This window comes from Festucalex cinctus, chromosome 2 (assembly GCF_051991245.1).
Source record: "Festucalex cinctus isolate MCC-2025b chromosome 2, RoL_Fcin_1.0, whole genome shotgun sequence".
Taxonomy (NCBI): domain Eukaryota; kingdom Metazoa; phylum Chordata; class Actinopteri; order Syngnathiformes; family Syngnathidae; genus Festucalex; species Festucalex cinctus.
The window spans coordinates 19,111,898-19,132,094 of NC_135412.1; the positions used below are offsets into that span (position 1 = coordinate 19,111,898).

A 20,197-nucleotide genomic window follows, 5' to 3' on the forward strand; every position below is an offset into this window, starting at 1 on the left:
GGAAGTCAAAATCACTCAGGTTGGAATTGATCACTCGGTGTGACCCGTCGTACATTTTCTGGCAACGAATTACCCGGGATAGAATCAGTGTTGTTATTTACTGAGTGCAGCCTGTTGTTCATTTGCAGTGAATGAATCACAAGTCATGTTCAGTCCTTCGCCCTCCACCTGCACAATGGCTGCATCGTCCAATAAGATTATCGAGAAACACGCTCATGCTATCAAACTAAGTAAAAAAAAACAAAAAAAACAACAGGCTCTTAATTCTCCCTCAATGCGTCAGCTTCCCTTTATCCTTTATTTAAACAATCCCGTGTTTGCTCATTGTTTGAAATTTCTGTCATGCCGTCGTTACATGGCCTCACAGTATCTGTATGCACAGTAGCACCTGTCGGTCGAGGTGTGCGTACGTGCACGCCCATTGATAATGGATTGTGCTTCAGGACCATTGGGGAGGATTCGAAGAGAAGTGGAAAGAAGATAACAGAAAAAAGATGCCACTCCAAAGCGTTTTAATTGCTGTACTGCAACGATAATGCAAAGACAAGGTGAATAACACAATCATGCAGAGGTGCTGCAGCAAAGAGGCTGATCGTGAAGGGAAAAAAACAAAAAACGATACTGCTGTCTCCCCCTGAATGGGAGCAGAAGTGTTTGTGGACCCAGACTGATGGGAGGCAGGCGGGGGGAGAGGTTGAGATAGACGGGTGGAGTTTAAAAAAAAAAAGAGAGAGAGAGAGAGAGACAAAGATTGGTATCACTGGAGAGGGAGGAGGGTATTGGCAAGGTGAAGGGAGGGAGCTGGACGAATAACTATACTGAAAGCACTGATAGCGCGCCAGAGGCAAAGAGGAAGACATCGAGCGAGGGGAGTGGAAAGCGGGAGAGGCTGAATCGAGTGCTGCGATGAATAGAAATAGAAGAGGACCAGGCAGAGAAACGTGACAGAGAGGGAGGACGAAGAGCAGGACATCGCGATGGTGCAAATGATAAAGCCCCATGTGGAGCGAAGAGAAGAGTTAAGACACAAGAAAGTCTCTCTTCAAGATGACTTGGCAGTCAGGGAATATCACCTGTCGTGTTTGTTGCGCTGATGTTTTTTTTGGACTGTCTGCAGCATTTCGACTGCCTGTGCTGTTTGACCTTCCTTAGTCAGCAAGCAGAGTGACTGCGGGGAAAAAAGGAGGGAAGCATACAAGGGAGTGTCAACGGGTGCAACTAGTAAAGTGGAGTAGTAGCTGAGGGAGTTGTTGCATCGCTTTATCTTAAACCCCCGTCACCCCCACCCTCACCCCACCCTCCCAAAACCTTATTCACTACATACCTTACCTGAAAGTACTCATCAGCTGGAAAATTGCAATTTGGAGACTATTGGACAGCAGATCCAGACTGAACTTTTTGGGTGGGACATTCATTTTGGACTTTTGAAAACGGAGCAATGGATGTGTCAGGCAACCCCAAAGGGTGTCCTGCAAGTGGCCCTCGGGTGGGAGACCCTCGGATGGTGGAGGTTCGAATGGGGGAGAGAGAGCCGCCATTGAGGATGTCACCCTTCCGAATGCTCCGTGTGCTTGACTCATGCCGTCCTCCGGGAAGCCGGATTGGTGAGTCGTCTTCGCTTCTATTATTGATTTGCTCTCCTCCAGTGGCCTCCAGTGGGAGGGTGATGATTGGATGAACACAGTTCCAGGAATTCCCCATTTGAAATGTTTATCGCAGTGTTGCACAGAAGCGTGGAACTACTGCCAATGTGGAGTAAATATTTTTGACCGGCAAATACGTTCAAAGATTTGTGAGGATGTTTGGATGTGATAAATATGCTGGAACGTACTCGTAAGTACGTCAAAACAATTGTGATTATGTTCGACTGTATTAAATATGCTGGAACGTACTCGTAAATATGTTCAAACAGATTCAAAAGTATGTTCGGACATACTCGCATTTCGCAAATCCGTTCAATTTCAAACGTACGTGTAGGCTCTAAATGCTACAAACAGCATATTTTCCACATAATGCCACAAGGTATTACTTGCACATGTTCAAGTGCAAAATTTTTTTTTTACGCATTTGGCCCACATTATACAAATATGTTAATAAATAAAAATAAGTTAAAAAAAATACTGTTTATTCATAACTGTTATGATTTATTATTGTTGTATGTCTGCAGTGCATGATTTAGGTTTGGCATTATGGGAAATTATGCCGTTTGTAGCATTTGCGACAAGTACCTTTGAACGTATGCGAGTATGTTCAAATGTATTTGCGAGTATACAGTACGTTCAAACGTACTACGAGTTTGTTTGTGCATAAATGCGACTACGTTTGAACGTATTTGCGGGTACGTTCAAACGTATTTAAATACTTTTGAACACATTTGAATACATTCGAATGTACTCGCAAATACAATTGAACTTACTCGCTGGTCAAAAATATTTACTGACATTGGCAGTTGCATGCTTCCGTAGGGTTGAGTCAGTAATCATACAAGTGATTTAGTGAATATTATTTAACGAGATTTGTGTAATTTTATTAGGCAGGGTAACAGGTCTAGATGTGGTACGTCACGTTCTCCTGTGTTCATTCCCTAACTTAAATCAATCCCCTCCAAAATATGATTCCTTTGTAGATGAAGTTGGCTGCTTCCGGACAGTGTAGCTGGTTGTTCAAGTTCTTCTTTTGAATATTTAAATAACTCATTTACTTGTCAGCACAATGGCTGCAGCCGCTCTATTCTTGCACACTCTAAATTTAGAGGCTATTCTGTCCCAAGCTTAAAATCACTTTCATGAGCCAGAGGAGCCGAAAAGGATGATTTGGTTCAAAGTATGCCAATAACAGAAGGTGAATGGCTTGGATGTGATCAGGTGACTTGAAATTGTACCAGGGTACCCTCGAGCAACCTAGAGGCTGGCTGGGACCAGAAATCCAAACTTATTACTCATTCAAGTGCTTCTTGAAGTGAATTTCATAGTATGTGTATTCAAACAAAGTGGAGGAAGAAGCCCGCACACACGTATGTCCGTAGTGGGATGTCAACAGCCCACAGCAGGCCATCCAGGCCCCACACGGGGAGCCAGCAGGTTTTCCTGACATTTACTATCTGCTATGGAAATACCAAGTTACAGAGGCTGTTTACAGGAGCGACACATGCATGATTTCTCTGAATGTTTTGGGACGCAAGTGGTGGAATTTTCCTTCTGCATAACGTGGCTTATCTCACTGACCCACATCGCCGGACTATTTACACAAATACAACCCCACACTTCTGTATAGGCAACAAAGGCCTATAGCTCACTAAGTAGTAATTATTACGTATTTGGTGCTTGCCCCTTTTAGTGAGTCTGTGCTCATGTGCATGCGTGTCGTTAGGTGGCTATCCTGGATGAATGTCTTCTCTCTCTCACTCAGGTGTCAGTTAACTTGGGTTTAATGTTTCACCACTTGAAGTGGTGAGCGCTAATCCCTGATACGAATACTGGCTACTCAGCTTTCCGAAGAAATTCAATTCTGTAAGCATATCCTCTCTCATGCTTTTAGTCCATTGGAAGAAGAATACATCGATTGTGAACATTAACAGCTAGCCATGACAGAATTTACAGTGTAGATGTAAATGAGTTTGTCACTCACATTTGGAGAAACGGTGCTTTAGTATGTCCAAACATACTTGTTTTGTTTTGGGGGTTTTTAACCAATGAAAGCCTTTTTAAAGGCATTTTTTTCTCGACATGCAGTGATGCCTTGAGATATGACTTTGAAACCAAATAGAAGTTAAAGAATGAAACCATTTTGCCATTTTTTTTTTTTGCTTCATTTCAGTGGATATTGTGCTCAGTGGATTCTGCTCTGCACATCTCGGCCACTTGGGGGCGGTATAATACAGACATGCGGAAATGTATTACATGGTGACATCACAAATAAACTCTAAGGGTGTTTTACATTGTTTATTAACATTACCGTAATGTGGCGTAAGGGATACATGTATGGATCGTCCTGACAACATGACCACCAGCCTCATATGGGCAAAAAGCCCCCTCAGATAATGTCATCCCGCTCCACAACTAACCCAATCACTTCAGCTGTCCCGCCCTCAATCTGTCTCATCGCTGATGTGTTGCAGACATGATTTTTTTTCCCCCACATCCCTTTACGTCGCCTTGACATCATCCTCCCTCTCATATCCTCTTTGTCATACTAGTCCAGGGGTGTCAAACTCATTTTAGTTCAGGGGCCATATTCACCTCAATTTGATCTCAAGTGGGCCAGAACAGTAATTTAAAAATTACAAGTACATTTGGGAAATAGTCACATTTATTGTTGTCTTGTTGTAAATCTTGTTTCAAATCATACGTATATGGAAAAAATATAAAAGGGTTCCACCAAACTAACCTCTTTTGAACTGAAGCAAGATGACTGATATTTTGCAATATTGAGCCTCTTAAAATATATCTTACAGGTGTTATTTATTTCCCAATTGCATTCTTCACACTGCAAAAGGTGGCCCAAAATTTTATATGAAATAGGCCTATTTTGCCCCTGAAACTTGACATTTTTTATCCTTCACAGCCAATTTCAGAACATCATTTAAGTGGTCATTAGTGCTTCCTCCATGGACAAAATTAGTAACAACAGTTAATTTGATTGGGAATTTGCAGTTAGTGTTGTAACCCTACGGGCCAAATTGGCTTGCCCGATGGGCCGATTCTGACCCGTAGGCCATATCTTTGGAACCAGTGCTCTCGTCCCTGCTAGTGTATTGTTTAAAATGTCGTAAGCACCCTGTGTAATGTTTACTGTTAGCTTAAACGTTTGGATTTTCAGCAGTCATTTCAATCAGAACAAACTAGGGGTGTCAGGTGATTATAATTTTTAATCGTAATTAATCGCATGATTTCAATAGTTAACTTACGATTAATGGAAAATTTGATATCTGTTATAAATGTACAATAAAATCTTTTCTAAATTTTTCATACTCTTGTTAACATAAAAATGGAAAAAATGTTAAACTAAGAAATGTGGCTGCATCTTTTAGTCTTTGATACAGTAATTTCATAATTCATAAAATTAAAAGGATGCACTGTACTTTATTGTAAAAAAAAAAAAGGACTGTGATATTGATTTGTGTTAAGGTCATTTTCTGCCACTAGATGGCATAATTGCATTTGTAAGACGTTGGTGACAGCTCAGTGCATTTTCTTGTCATATTAAGAGCCATCTAATCTTTAATATGAAGTAAATTGTGAAATTCTGCACATTTTTAATATTGTAAAATACAACTTGACCCAAGTCTCCACAAATATATGCATTATTATTAAATGTATTACTGCTAAATTTTGATGTGGCTGTGTCTGCTGCGTTGCGATGGAATTCCCCCAGTACACGCTTTCCAAGTAAGAAAAATAAAATAAATGCAAATTTGTGGTGTTAAAGAAACTTTAAATAAACTCTAAATTAACACACCAATTTTGACACCTCTAGTACAAACAAACATGCACTCGTCCATATCTGCATGTCACACTCCTCAGCAGCCGTAGAGGTTTTGACATCACAATTCTTCAAGAGAGCACACACACATTTACTAATACACTGCATTCTGGAGGAGGCGGCCCTGCCTGCCGCAGCGTGATTCATTAATCAGATGGATTCAGGAGGAGTTTGTGGGGTGGTGGGGGGAGGAGGGGGGTAGCAGGCCGAGATAAGAAAGCTCCCATTGCATTCAGGGAAATATCGATCTCTGCTCTCCTCTTACCAATGGAAATTTATACTCACTTGGCTATAGTGTTGTCACGATACCAACATTTTGACTTCGATACTATACCTCCATAAAATACCTTGATACCGGTACCGAAAAGGTACCCTGACAAAAATCTAAAACATCAGCAAAAGCACTATTAAAACTAACAAAAGAACTTCAAATTATTATTTTTTATTTTTTATTCATTCAAAACTGTAGGATGTATACATGTCAATTTTTATATATATACATACTGTATATATTTATATTGCATGCCATATTGTTGAAGTACTGTATTTGATTGCATTTCATGTCATCCGTTTGAAATATTGGTCATACAGTGGCACTTCAATGACTCAATGTAACGTTGCTGGAGCGTGTGGAACTTCGGCACAATACCAGGCTGTTAGCGAGGTGTAAGAGAAAAAAAAAAAAAAAAGTTCAATATGACACTTAATTAGTGCGTCGTGCTTCTCAACAAGGAGTGAACGGCCAGCTAGAGCTACACTTAATAAGGTTAATTAGCGCGTCATACTTCTCAACGAGGAGTGCGCGCGGCCAGCGAGCGCTTCAGTGTTTAGTGCGTGAAGACATCTTCCTGCACCCTCTTGCAAACACGCCGAAAGACGCGTTTTTTCTTTCTGTGCAAACTTTTTTTTTTTAAATGTATTGTCTGTTACAGGTATCGTCCATGAGAATGTGAAGATGGGCTCAGATGGTGAGAGCGACCAGGCTTCCGGAACATCTTCTGATGAGGTCCAGAGTCCCGTAAGGGTCCGTATGAGGAACAACCACCATCGACGCATCTCTAACGAGGTACAAGAAAATTATAAACGATGAGTGCACCTTGCACAAAGCCTATTTGTTTTCAGTAGCCTAAAAATGAATGTGGTGCAATGTAGCTGTTTGCGTAGAGCTAATGATTTCTGGAATCTGTCCTGCTTTTGTGACCACTTGTAAAATCCAGTGACTAGAAGTACTGCAAGTACTTTGAAGTGACTTGGCCAGACTGCAAAAACTGCACACTTTTCAGCTTGTGTTCAATGTTATGGAAAACTGCAGTTGGTTGTGCTAAAAACCTCAAACTATTAACTGAAATAAATGATGCAGAATCATAGCAATTTATTATGTTAACTCATTCAAACCCATCAACGTGTAAATACGTTTTTAATACTTTGTCCTTGACTCCCAAAAACGTGTATATATATATATATATTAGGGGTGTGAATTGCCTAGTACCTGACGATTCGATTCGTATCACGATTCACAGGTCACGATTCGATTCGATACCGATTAATCCCGATACGAATGGTCACGATTCGATACCGATTAATCCCGATACGAATTTATAAGTCGATTGTTGCGATTTTTTTTCATTCATATTTAGAAAATACTAATCAGTAAGCTTGTAGAGTGTAAGATTTATATGAAAATGTATTATTTATTTATCTGAAATTTCAGTCTTATAGAGGTTGTAATCTGTTTCATGTTTGAACAGTATTAAAATAAAAATATTAAGGCTTAATGTGCCGTTCATATAACATTCTTCCATGCTCAAGGTGTGAATCCTAAAAAAAAAAAAAAAAAAAAAAAAAAAAAAAAAAAAAAAAAAATCGATTCTGCCCTTATTGAATCGATTCGAGAATCGCGCGATGTAGTATCGCGATATATCGCCGAATCGATTTTTTTTAACACCCCTAATATATATATATATATATATATATATATATATATATATATATATATATATATATATATATATATATATATATATATATATATATATATATATATATATATATATATATATATATATATATATATATATATGTGTGTGTGTATATATATGTGTATATATATATATATATATATATATATATATATGTTTTCTGATGGGTTTTTTTTTTTTATGCAAGAGCATACAGAAGGCTTTGTGCAGCTTCTGACATGAAGAGGTGTCTTAAAGTATGGTGGTGATTACAAAAACCAAAAAACAGCCACCAGGTGGCAGCAGAGTATAAGAGATCAGCCAGGTATGAAAATATTGATGACAATTATCTATATTCTACTGCAAATTGCAGCAAAGCGGAAACAGATACAAATATACTTTTTTTCATGATAAAAAAAAAGAGACTGAGATCTTTATTTTGGTAGTTTCTATGTGTTTATAGCAATAGAACACAATATTCTGTGGGCCTTGGAAAATCAGTCAAAATCCAGTAAAACAGCTGGGAGCGAAGGGGGTTGCTTCAGAGAAAATAGCTGGGAGTGAATGAGTTTAAAAAAAAATAAAAAAACAAAACTTTTTTTTGTGATTAGGGGATAAAAACTACACAATGCTTATAAGAGGGTATTAGAGATGACATGATATGACTTGAATGTACACTTATTATAGACCTCTAAGATGATTTTTAAGACACTGAGTTTTTTTTAAGGAAAACAGGCAAATTAAAAATAATAATAAATAAAAAAAACTAGCTTTATTTTCAATGGCTCACCTGCTTCCTCTGCCTCCATTGAGTTGGCGATGGGTTTCCTCTTCACGCTGGATTACATCTTAGCTGTGGGATGGACGAGTTTCACTCCCAAACAGATGTGCACCCCCACTGTGTTCGTACATAAAACAGACTATTTAATGACTGTCTGTACCAAAACCCACATTGCCATCAAACCCCAAGTGGAATGGCAAAGTAGATAAGCGCCATCTGCCATCCTGCATGCCCACCATTGCTGCCCTATGCGGTTAACGTCATTTTGAGTGTGCAACATACACATGCAATGAAAACAATTGGAGATTTATAAATGTAATTTAAAAAGGGTGGTGTATGTAAACCAATCTATTGATTTGTATAAAAATGAACATATTTACCATTACTGGTTGGACAAATGTTATGACGAGTATGTAAACTTGTCAAGTCATCTTTATTTATAGAGTGCTTTCAAGCAGCTGCAGCTGTCACAAAGTGCTTACAAAACACATAATATAAAACATTAACAATAATACAATCCAACAAATCTTTTTTTTCCAGTCCTAAGTTATAGATAAATGTTTTTTGTTGTTGTCGTTTTTTGTTTTCTCCCACAATCAAAAAGCATGGCTGCTCAGTTAATTGACAAGTCTAAATCAGTGGTTTCCAAACTGCGGCTGGGAGGCCAATGTAGGCAGAGTGAGAAGGGAAGGTTGAAAAAATAGGGACCACTACAACCAATAAATTGGTTTAAATACTGTCAAACATTCCCAGATATGCAAAAACATAAACTTCCATTTATGACTAAAATATTAATAATACTGTGGTGAATAGATCATTCAATTTGAAAAGCAAAAACAGTTTATTCCACTTTCTTCTGTGTCAAGGTTTGATTTATGAGCACTAATGATCTTAAAGTAATTGTTTTAAAAATGGTCAGTTTACTACGGTTTGCTCTCGTTTTGGTTTTGAATGTGGAGATGGAATTTTGTCGCTGTTCAGTGCAGGGATGGATTTAGTCTGTTTGGATACAGGGCTCAGCCATCCCCAAAATCTTAAAAAAACAAAACAAAAAACAAAAGCAAAAAAAACAAACAATTTCCCTTAACAAATCTGTTAGGTAGTTTTTCAAAAACGACAGATACAATAATAATCGAAAATATAAACAATATATCATTTTTTTTCGTGCTTGATTTCAGTGTACTTAAGTTGAAGTTGAAGAATTTCAAATTGGCACTTGGATCTCTGTTTTTCAGAATATGCATTTTCTGTATGTGAGTGTGAAGTGTTCTATAAATACATTTCAGTTGAGTTTGTCTGCAGGAGCTTCACCTGCAATAAGGATGTAATGATAACGGCAATATCGTGATATCGAGATATTAAAACTGCCACAATATATCGCCGTCATCATGTAACAATTATTAAAAGCAGCACATTTGTTAAAAAGTCAGGTTGATTTCCATTTGTGCTGTTCTAGCGGCCTCTGGTGGCTAGTTTTTTAGTGCAGTTTAATTTTCCAAGGCATGTTTTGGCCCTTCGATGTTCAAAATCCACACTAATGGTCAGATGAAGGGACACATAATAGTGAACCAAGTCTATATGTGGAGGAATTCAATGTGTGTGCATTAGCAAGTAAGTGCCTCAATATTAAAGGCAGGGTCTTCCATTTTCAATCAGGAAAATGCACGATATATACTCAATCTACACCTCTGGGCTTCTGTTAATGTGTGGTGGTGATTTTTTCCTAAACCCCTTCCCCACGGATTTTTTATTTTATTTTATTTTTTTACTCACTCACTCACACAAGATTGAGTGAGTGAAAAAAAAATAAATCCGCGCGTGCTATCAAGTTGCCGCGGGAGTGACGTCATGCAGCCGACAAATTCGCCCAGCCCCGTCTGGCGACATTGAGTAACACGCCCCCCGCCACCCCCCCCCCCCCCCCCCCCCCCCCCCGCTCTGCGATTGGCTGGAGGGGTAAACAAATGTCTGTCCACAGAAACGTCCCACTGTTGACAAAACAAACACAAAATGGCAGAAGACCCTGCCTTTAAGTGTTAGTGTTATTACTACCTGCAACCCTAATGAAGACAAGCAGTAAAGAAAATAGAAGCTGTGGTTTGTTGTTTGCGATGGTGTAGAACGGCATAGTGTGTTTCCAATGTTTCCGCCTTGCCTAAACAAGATTGTCAGCATAGAATTGTAGAAAATGTAGATGAGGAATCAAGATTTGAGCTTAACGAAGGCATCTAAGCTCAACCTTTGACCGAAGAGACAACATCTTGAGATGTATTTTTGACACGGTAACAACATAGCATCTAACACAAACAGGATTTATTCGTGATCATGCCGAGTCATCTGTGCTGTGCATGAGAGTATACCTGTTAGATTTGATGAAGTGCCTTGCTTAGCCAATCTGTCTTGTTTGTGTCGCGTGGTCAGACTGCTCGTCTCGGCGTGTCTGTGAAAAGAAGCTGGGGAGTGATGAGCACAGCAGTATTGTGGGAAATGCCTCTGGACACACACGCTGCTTCCTTGGCCTGCTGTGAACATTGGAAAGGACTAATTTAGACCATGTTTACCAGAGAGAGCCAGAGGAGGAGGGGTGCCGAGTGACAGGGAGAAACACTCAGGGCAGGAAACAATTACGAAAATAGCAATGATTAGTGAAGTAACAAAAGGCAGATCGCACATGTGAAGGAGAGATGGAGGACAAGATGGCAACGAGAGCCCAAGAAAAACAAATGTGTCCTCTCAGCTCGCCCCTTCCCCCAACGTGCCTTCCTCCTCTCAGGAATCTGTCCATTCCACTCTCCTCTCCTCCTACTCGCTCCCTCCCTCCCTCGCCTCCTCTTTTTGTCCTGCCCCCCCCTCTCTCTCGCCGAGCATGTGGATGGCACAGCGCTCTGGCTGGCTGGCTGCTGCGTGCGTGCAGTCATGTGGCAGCACCGAGATGTGCAAGGGGCAACGGGGCGCGCGCGTGTGTGAGTGCATTATAGAAAGACACGTTTAAGGAGGACAATGAGGGAGCTACTGGAGCTGTTCTGCATTGTGAGTATGGGTGCACGCATGATCGCGTGGGGGTGGGGGGGGATTTTTATTCACTCAATAGCAGTGAGTAAAAGGGGCATGAGCGTTCTTTATGAGCCCGAGCCCATTTTGACTCTTTTATAACAATGTGTGGCCTTATTTGCCGCGATTCAAAGCAGTATGCGTATCTGAAGGGTATTTCCAGGGATGCTAATGACAAAGTGTTGTGTTTGTTGTGTTTACGCGCCGCGATTCGCCGCTTTGAAACTGTGTGAATCACTCAGGTCAAAGCCCGACTGTCAGCGGATGTGTTTATGCCTCGTTTGTTTCCTTCTCTGTTCGGATTTAGTCTGCAGAACATTGTCTGATGTTGTCGCATGCAGCATGGGAATGTATTTGCTAAGGGTGGTTATACTCTGCTTGTAATTATGCTAGCCAAGTAAGCAAAAGCTACAAACCCATCACGCTTTCATCTCCCCACACACAAACACACCCCTGCTAATGTTCACATTTAACATACATAAGACCACATATTGAGTACACACGCACACACGAACACTGTGAGGCTGCTGGGACTATGCCAGCCAGTGCCGCTGCCATGGAAACAACTTATGATCAGCACCTAACCACTTCACACATCCTACATGTGTACCACATTGAAGTTGTACATTATGGCAAACTGGCTTCATACAAAACTGCCTTGGAGCAGTATTTTTTTTTCCAAGTTAATGTAATTATTTGGTTAAAAATATCCCCCTAGATGTGCTGCATAAGTACAGTATATGCGAATGCACCAAAATCAAAATGAAACAAAATGAAATGCTCATTCACAGTTTCAATCAGATTTTAACACGCAGAAGCCTGCAGCAGAAGAGAAAAGGGACGGTGAGAGGAAACCCACAAAGAAACCAGACAGATGTGTTCCAGATGAGATTTGGAACTTGGTCACGCCGCCAAAAGTGTAGTTGGAAAATTAGTCATATGCCATTACCATTTTTCTGAGCCATTCATAAAAAAAGATTTTTATTGATCTGCCGCAAGTCGACCTACAAGTGAGGAATCGGATGCACAGTAGAACTTGTGTCATCTAGATCTAGTTTTTTCATATCAATTGTATAATGGTGAAATAGATCAAAGGGAGTTGAAATTGTCGAAAGCCTCCAATGACCACAATGCACTGGGCCCGTAGCCTTGCAAGGCCGCTTTGAGGCCACTCTCCGCTCAGCTGTCGCTTTCACTTCGCTGCCTTTGATGACAACATTAGCGAGCAGTAAGGCGCTCCGGCCAAATGCGTGCTTGCAAACAATGCCAACATACAATGCGTGTTGAGGTGAATAATCAACACCATGAGATCATTTAGGCAACATGGAGACAAGTTGTATGGTTTATATTGTACTGTTATGGTCTTGTTATCGCAGGGAAGTGTAGTTTTCTATTTTATAAATGTTGTCATTTGTCTTGTACATCGGTGCCTTGAGATTCAAGTGACTCTCGACTTATGTTTTCAAGATATGTGCCATTGTTCAGCCATTTGTTTTGCTTTGACGTGTTTATGTTAAACAACAATGTAGTTTTTCCGTTTAGCTTAGTGCTAACAAACGTAGCAAATCACCATAGAGAGGCTAGCGAACGGGATTGGTATTGCCCTTTAAGTAACAGATATGTCAACACAGAGTGGAACAACACATATGTACAATATAATATTCACAGGCATTTACCAAACGGGCAATCTTACGGCAGTTTAATGTGTCAGTAGTGAAACTCTTCTGTCTGTGTCTGTATTATACTGCACTCAGGTGGCCAAGGCGCACACACCAAAAGGAATAGCACAATGTACATTGATTTGAAGGGGGGGGGGGGGGGGGGGAGTGTCAAAAATTATTTCATTCTTTACATGCTATTTAACAAAATTATTCAACATATAATGTTTTTTTTAAGTACAATATTGAAGAGTGTTCTTATTAAAAACGCAAACTTTATTTTAGGATTAATGGAATTTTCATTGATTTCATGGGGAAAGATGATCTAGCTATCAAACACACTTACAAGATGGCAACTTGGTAAAAAAGGGATGGAGAATGAGACCAATCTAGCTTTATTTAAGATGTTGAAGTTGCGATTGAATTAACTTTAGAAGCAGTATTATGCGCTGCGCTGTCTATTGTACTTAAAAGTCTTTGGATTTAGTCTTATCCAGTAGATGTATTTGATTTTTTGTGGATTGTTATTGCTAAAATGTCATTTAAAGTAATATTTTTGTTGACTTTTTACTAGACAATACTCAATGTGCTGTTTTTTTTTATTATTATTTATAATAAATAAAAACTCGGGAGTGGGTGGGTGTCATGTGATTAAAATTTTTAATAGTAATTAATCACATGACTTCAATAGTTATACTAATAGTAATAGTTAAAAATAGTAATAGTTAACTAATGATGTGTGGAAAAAAAATGTTAAACTAATAGAAATATGGCTACATGTTTTAGTCATTGATACAGTAATTTCATAATAATTCATAAAATTGAGTTAAAATTTAAAAGCTGTACCGTACTGTAATAAACGAGTGTGATAGTGATTTGTGTCAACGTCATTTTGCTGCCACGAGATGACATAATTGCATTTGTAAGACATTGGTGACAGCTCGGTGCATTTTTCTTTTCATATTAAGAGCTTTCTAATGTTAACATGAAGTAACTTGTGAAATTCTGCACATTTTTAAATTATTATTACATTTATTACTACAAAATTTTGACGTGGACGTGTGTGTATCGTTGTGACCAGAGATGCGAAAACCCGGTCAAGGAAGTAAAAACCCTGCCAGAGTTTGGCTTTAGCCACAGGTGATTCTCGTAATGACCTTTACCAGCCAGTTGAGTACGAGCAGCTGTAGCTAATGCCAAACTGTGGCAGGGTTTTTACTTTCTGGATCTGGATTTCCCATCTCTGGTTGTGACTGGAATTCCCCCAGTACAAGATTTCCAAGTAAGGGGGGGTGGTCATTAATCACACATTACAAAAAAAAAATAGAAGCATAAAAGGAACTTTAAATTAACTCAAAATGAATACACTAATTCCATCTTATTTAACAGCTGTGGTTGTTCACCAATCACCAACTCACATATTTATATATTTTTATGGAAGCCTTAACCATAAGAAAACATAAAAATAGATGTCACAAAATGACTTTTGAAGTTCTTTGGTATGTGTCAAGATTTAATGTTTTCGAACGAATAAATACTCGCTAAAAAGAAGTCAAATGTCCTGTAGCCCTTTATTTAGGCCTACGAGTTAAAACAATGAATCACCATTTATGTATTTATGAAAATGATCTGTTGTTTGTTTCCCTGCTTAGACTCGAGCCTCCCTTTCACTCACCCACTTGACTTCACAAGATGACATCATCATCACGGGATTGTTATATGGTACACTCACCAAATTGTCTGTATGTTTCAGGACATAAACAAGCGTCTGTCTCTCCCAGCTGATATCAGGCTACCGGAGGGCTACTTAGAGAAGTTTGCCATGAACAGCCCGCCCTTTGACAAGCCCATGAGCCGCAGGCTACGACGCGCTTCATTGGTCAGTACTCGGCGTGAGCGCGCGTGCGTGCGCGTGCGTGTGTTGCATCTGTGCATGCGAGTGCGAAGCAGCTGCATATTATTTGGGTCTGCTGTGCCTGTCTGCTCCCCTATGGAAGACCAAAACTGCCAAAATTCCAAATAAATAAATAAATGACTAAAAGTGAAAAGAAAAATGGATATACAAAAATATAATTCAAAAAATAAATATAAATGGAAATAAAGAGCAATATATATATATATATATATATATATATATATATAATTAATACAATTGTATTTCATTTTTGAATTTTTGAACAATATTTTTTATATCCCTTTTTATTTTCACTTTTAGTTATTTATTTACTTAGTCATTGGTCCTCCATACTGCTCAGGCGCAACCATGACCAAATGTTGATTTTTTTTTCCAATTTATTTATTTATTTATTTATTTTTTAAATACTTTGTGTACCACTAAAATTGTTAACACGCTGTACCTACTCATTTTAAGTACCTTTGAGTTATGGCTTACAGTTAACAATGGCTCAGTAGGGGGATGAATGAGTATTACGTATCCAGAACGAGAGCATTATGGGTAAGAATGGGGAGGAAGGGGAGGGGGTTCGTGAGAGGAGTGGTTTGTTTGACAGAAATAGACAGAGAGGTGGAGGATGGGTATAAATGGGAAATTTTTCATGAATATGCAGAGTATCCCTTTATGCCTCATTGTGCTGCTACTGAATTAATGCTGCCCTTTCACTCGCTCTTTTTTTTGTTGTTGTTGGTGTTGGACACACAGTCCTCCTCCCTTCTATTCATTCACATGTGAACAGAATCATCTCTGCGCTCATCATCCTGATTTACATTTTTACATAACCAACAGCCTTGATATTCTTTGACAAAGTATAAAGGTTTGGCGCGCCATCATCCATTAATGCCGTTATTGTGGAGCAAGGCCAGCGGCCTCCCGCCGGCTCCCTCCTTGAAGCGCTTTAATGACGCAGCTATTTTGCGAGAGCCTCGCCGAGATCAAAGGAAAGGATCTTTGAAGCCAGCTTTGCGAGCAAGACGGGGAGTTTTACCGCGGATGAGAAGAAGGTGGCAGGCACGCCGATGCGCCTACGAGACGTTCAGCGGCGTCAAAGACGTGCGTTGTTTAACGACTTTGACTTCTTTCAGGCTGTTGTTTGTACAGGATGTAACAGCAAGATCAATTATTCAGTAGATGTGCCATCCCGACTTGGATTAAACACCAAGACACCTTGAAGAGAGGCAAAGAGCAAGGACGATAGAAGCAAAGATGCAGGGAGGGATGAAAGCAGACTGTTAATTAGAAGAGGGAGTTTGCAATGTAAAAAAGTGCTAGCAACATTTGAGTGTAGCCTATACAGTACACGCGACACAAACATTGCACAATCCCTTTGTTGGTAACATGACTTACAACACTGAATTAGGGCTGTCACTAATGAATCTTTTTAGAATCGATTACTTGGGCAACTCCCCCAATGTGCAATCCACCTGCTCTTGATTTAATTTTCGTTCACCTTTCCCACAACAATCAGGTCACTGCTACAATCACACTCAATCACTGCTTAGTGATTTGGCAGCAAGCTATGCTAAAATAAATTAACCCAGAGTGTTCAAACGTACAGATTAGAAAAATAGTATCAACGGTATTAAACACTGTTAAATGAATGCATAACATTATACTTGAACACATATGGTCACAAACTGGCAAAAATTGGAAGACCCAAATGCAGGGAAGCATGCAGAAGTAGCTATTAAAAAAAAAAAAAAAAAAAAGGAAAACAACAAAAACAAATGAGGTATGTTATGGAACTAAAACACCAAATCAGCAAAAACAACAACAAAACAAGGTAACAAGAAAAACAGGGAATAAAGTCATGATAAAATGAAAGCTAACATGTCTAAGTTAACATGACAGCAACATCGAACTGACAAAGCCTAAAAGAATCCAGGGAACTGTATACAAGCAAACTGACGAGACAACGGGGCACACCTGAATAAGCTACGGGTGTCCGAAGGGAGTGATTGGCTAACACAAGGAGCAGGGCTAACGAGAACAGGTGGAAATGAAAACAAAACGAGCAAACGAGACATGAAAAAAAGATACAGGGAAAATTAGAGCTGCTGTATTATGGAAAAAAATAATAATAACAATTACTTTGGCAATACATGAAATCATGATTATTCAAACGGTTATTTATGTTTTGGTACAAAACAAGAAAATGTTTAAGCATTTAAAAATATTTAAAACCAATTTAAAAAATAGAAACACAATAATTATGTAATTTCCTTTTGGACCAAACAGAAATTACAATATATGCTGCATTTATTTATTTATTTATTTATTTATTTATTTATTCATTTATTCATTTATTTATTGAATGATTGATTGATTGATTTATGTTGGCAAAAACTTGAAGTTTGAAGTGGAGCTTGTGCACTATGCAGTAGGGTGTTTTTTTTTTGGTACAAAACAAGAGAATGTTTAAACGTAAAAAACAAATAAAAAATATTAAGACGTAAAATTACTTGAAACACTAATTATGCAAGTTCCTTTTGGATGAAACAAAATGTATTAAATTAGTTCATTTAAAAAAAAATAAAGGTGCAAATGTATAAATTTAAATAACTCAAAAATTAGTATTTTTTTTTTTTTACGATTATGCTGATTACGTAATTTGGCAGGGTAAATGAAACTGAAATTGGATTTTGATTAATTGCATAATTGATTAATTGATAAGTAGGGAAAATGCAACAGAACACATCAACAAAATCTAATCAAAAACATACATCTTGACACAGAATTGTTTTTTTTATCCACCTGACAGATCACATTCAAAATGGATTTGTGCGCTTGCCCAGTCACATTTGTGATCAGTAAATGTAAGGCCAGAAATGGCAAGCGCACAAATGGTAATGGCCCGTGGACTTTTGAGTGCGCTCGTCCTTTGTTACCGAAACCACCAGCAAGCGTCAGGTGTCACGTAACATATGTGCCCGTTTGAAACCGTCATCAGATCTTTCTTCACTCGCTGTAATTCAAGCAACGGTGCTTGCTTGCTATCCCGTTTCGTAGCTGCTTGTTGCCTTTAACAATCAATTATTCACAACACTCCAGTGAAGAATGTGGGCGACACTAGCCGAGGGAGGAAGTTTTTTTTTTTTTTTTTTTTTTTTTTTTTTTAAATTGTCTTTTTTTTTTTTTTTTTAAATCTCAAACTACGTCACTGATCACATCTCATAGCCAGTGTTTATTAAAAGCATGCCACACTTCCTGTAGCCACCTCTTTTCTTGGCAAGCACTCTTCGTCTGAACACTCTTCCCCCATCACACTTTATCAGTCGCACACAGTGAAACCCTTTCTACTGTATAAATGAAGGGATGGCCTGGTAATGGACTCCCTTCCCAGCGCACAATACATGTCATTGTTGTGCTTGGTTTTATGTTGCTTTCCATTTTGCTACAACGTGCGCACAGCCGTCACCGGAGCGGACGTGCAGTGGAATACAGAAAATGGTGACGCACCGTTATAATCGGGTTCGGAGAACAGCTCGAGTTGAGCCGCAGCAGACAAATGGACAAGCAGCAGGACATTACTTCCCATTATGTGCTGCCACATTTCCGATTTCTTGAACACGCATGAGTCACTGTGTTGCTCGTGTGGCATCCCGCGCACACGTGGACAGTTGGAGTTGTCTTTTAAAGGAGATCACATGCTTCATCGGCCAATTTGGTCACTGGAGACCCCTCCCCAACCTTACAGGTGTGATTGTGGCCCATTATTATCACAGCGTGATATTGCTGCACCCGTCTCTTAGTCATGACCTCAAAACCAGAGGACATATTTTATACTGTCATGTCTCTATTATCTTCATTTAGATGTAATGAATTCATCCCTTTCCATATACTGATAAATGCTAAGTATTACCATGGCGCCTATATGCTCTATTCTCTCATTTTTAATAGTATACATTACAATTAGAAAATTGCCTTTTATTAGAATAGCGCAAATGCACGTCGTTGTTCACATTTCTAAAACAATCATCGGCAACTTTCCATTTATCGTCAACAATAGTAAGGAAGTGTTCTTTTCTAGCAGGAGCAATACAAGTTTAAGATACAACTTTAAAGGTTTACTTTACTTATTTAGCCATTTTTGGCTGTCAAACATTAATATTTTGCCTATAATAAATTTGTTATTTTCATTATTTTTCATGTACAATTAGTACCTTTAAAAACACATTTTGCATCTTGCTGTCGACTGAAAATGACATCACAAGGGCTCAGGTAACCAATCACAGCTCAGCTTGTAAATGTCACATGACCAAACCAAGGAAACAGGTGAGCTGTGATTGGTTACCTGAGCCCTAGTGATGTCATTTTCAGTCGACAGCAAGTTGCAAAATGTGTTTCTGAAACGTACTAATTGTATGTGAAAAATAATGAAAGTATAAAATTAACTATAGACAAAATATTAACTTTTTATTGCTATAATGGGCTAAATAAGTGAAGTATGCTTTTAATTCGTTCATCGATCATCATCGAAATGAATGGTAATGACAATTCTTCCATTTAAAACAAACAAACATTTTTTGGTGAGGAATATAGCACTTTATAATCCATCCATTGTCTTAACCGCTTTACCTCATAAGGGTCGCGGGGGTGCTGGAGCCTATCCCAGCTGGCAGTAGGCAGGGTACACTCTGAACTGGTTTCCAGCCAATCGCAGCGCACTTTATGATATTGTACTTAATAAAAACATGTAGTTATAATAACATAATTAAGTTGAATGTAAAAAAAAAAAAAAAAAAGTAATAATAAGCATCCTTCTGGTGTATGTGATTTGACCACTGGGTTCCGTATAGTACAATAACAAAGAAGACTTTCACAACCACTGTAAGCGACTCAGTAAACTGCTGCAATTTTTCAGAGGATTAAAAAAAAATGCTTGAGGGTCTTGCTCTACATCTGTTTGTGTTGATCATTGGCTTAGAGGGTTGATGCTACACGTTAGCCTGTCTGTGGCGTTTTGCATTGTGTGTTAGCATTAAGCTAGTGAAAGGAAATGTGTTTTAAATACACAATGTCATGAACATTGTATTATTGTGCAATATTAGTTTTATTATTTTTTGCAATGCCCCAAGGAAAGAAGAAAATATTTATCCGCACCCCTCCCCCAACTCTCCACTGTCTCTGACTGTTAGAGATATTTGTCTGTAAAATTGTCAGTTCACCTCTGAGCTAATACTCCTTGCGCACTCTGACAATGAGAGCAACACTGCCACCTACTATAGTGGATGTGTAATGACACTTTATTCTAGTACGGGGGGAAAAAAACAAAACAAACATGTTCCCTGGGGTCACATGCACCCGGGTAGGT

General features: G+C 38.8%; 1 protein-coding gene and 1 long non-coding RNA gene across 10 annotated transcripts in view; one reads left to right on the forward strand and one right to left on the reverse strand.

The window, feature by feature from the left end:
- Positions 1-20,197, forward strand: part of LOC144014030 (cyclin-dependent kinase 17-like) — a 51,168-nt gene that overhangs the window by 19,125 nt on the left and 11,846 nt on the right. For 8 of the 9 annotated variants that reach the window (XM_077513514.1, XM_077513515.1, XM_077513518.1 and 5 more), the window contains 2 exons: positions 6,414-6,547; positions 14,683-14,808. In XM_077513514.1, the coding sequence (XP_077369640.1) occupies positions 6,414-6,547; positions 14,683-14,808 (260 nt within the window). Of the gene's footprint in view, positions 1-803; positions 1,605-6,413; positions 6,548-14,682; positions 14,809-20,197 lie in introns of those variants that run through there. The other variant, XM_077513519.1, reaches the window with a different exon arrangement.
- On the reverse strand, positions 5,930-11,058 carry LOC144014032 (uncharacterized). Its single transcript, XR_013282387.1, has 3 exons — positions 10,581-11,058; positions 8,230-8,337; positions 5,930-6,539 (listed from the first exon to the last, which is right to left on the reverse strand). It is a non-coding gene; the product is annotated as an uncharacterized LOC144014032 (long non-coding RNA).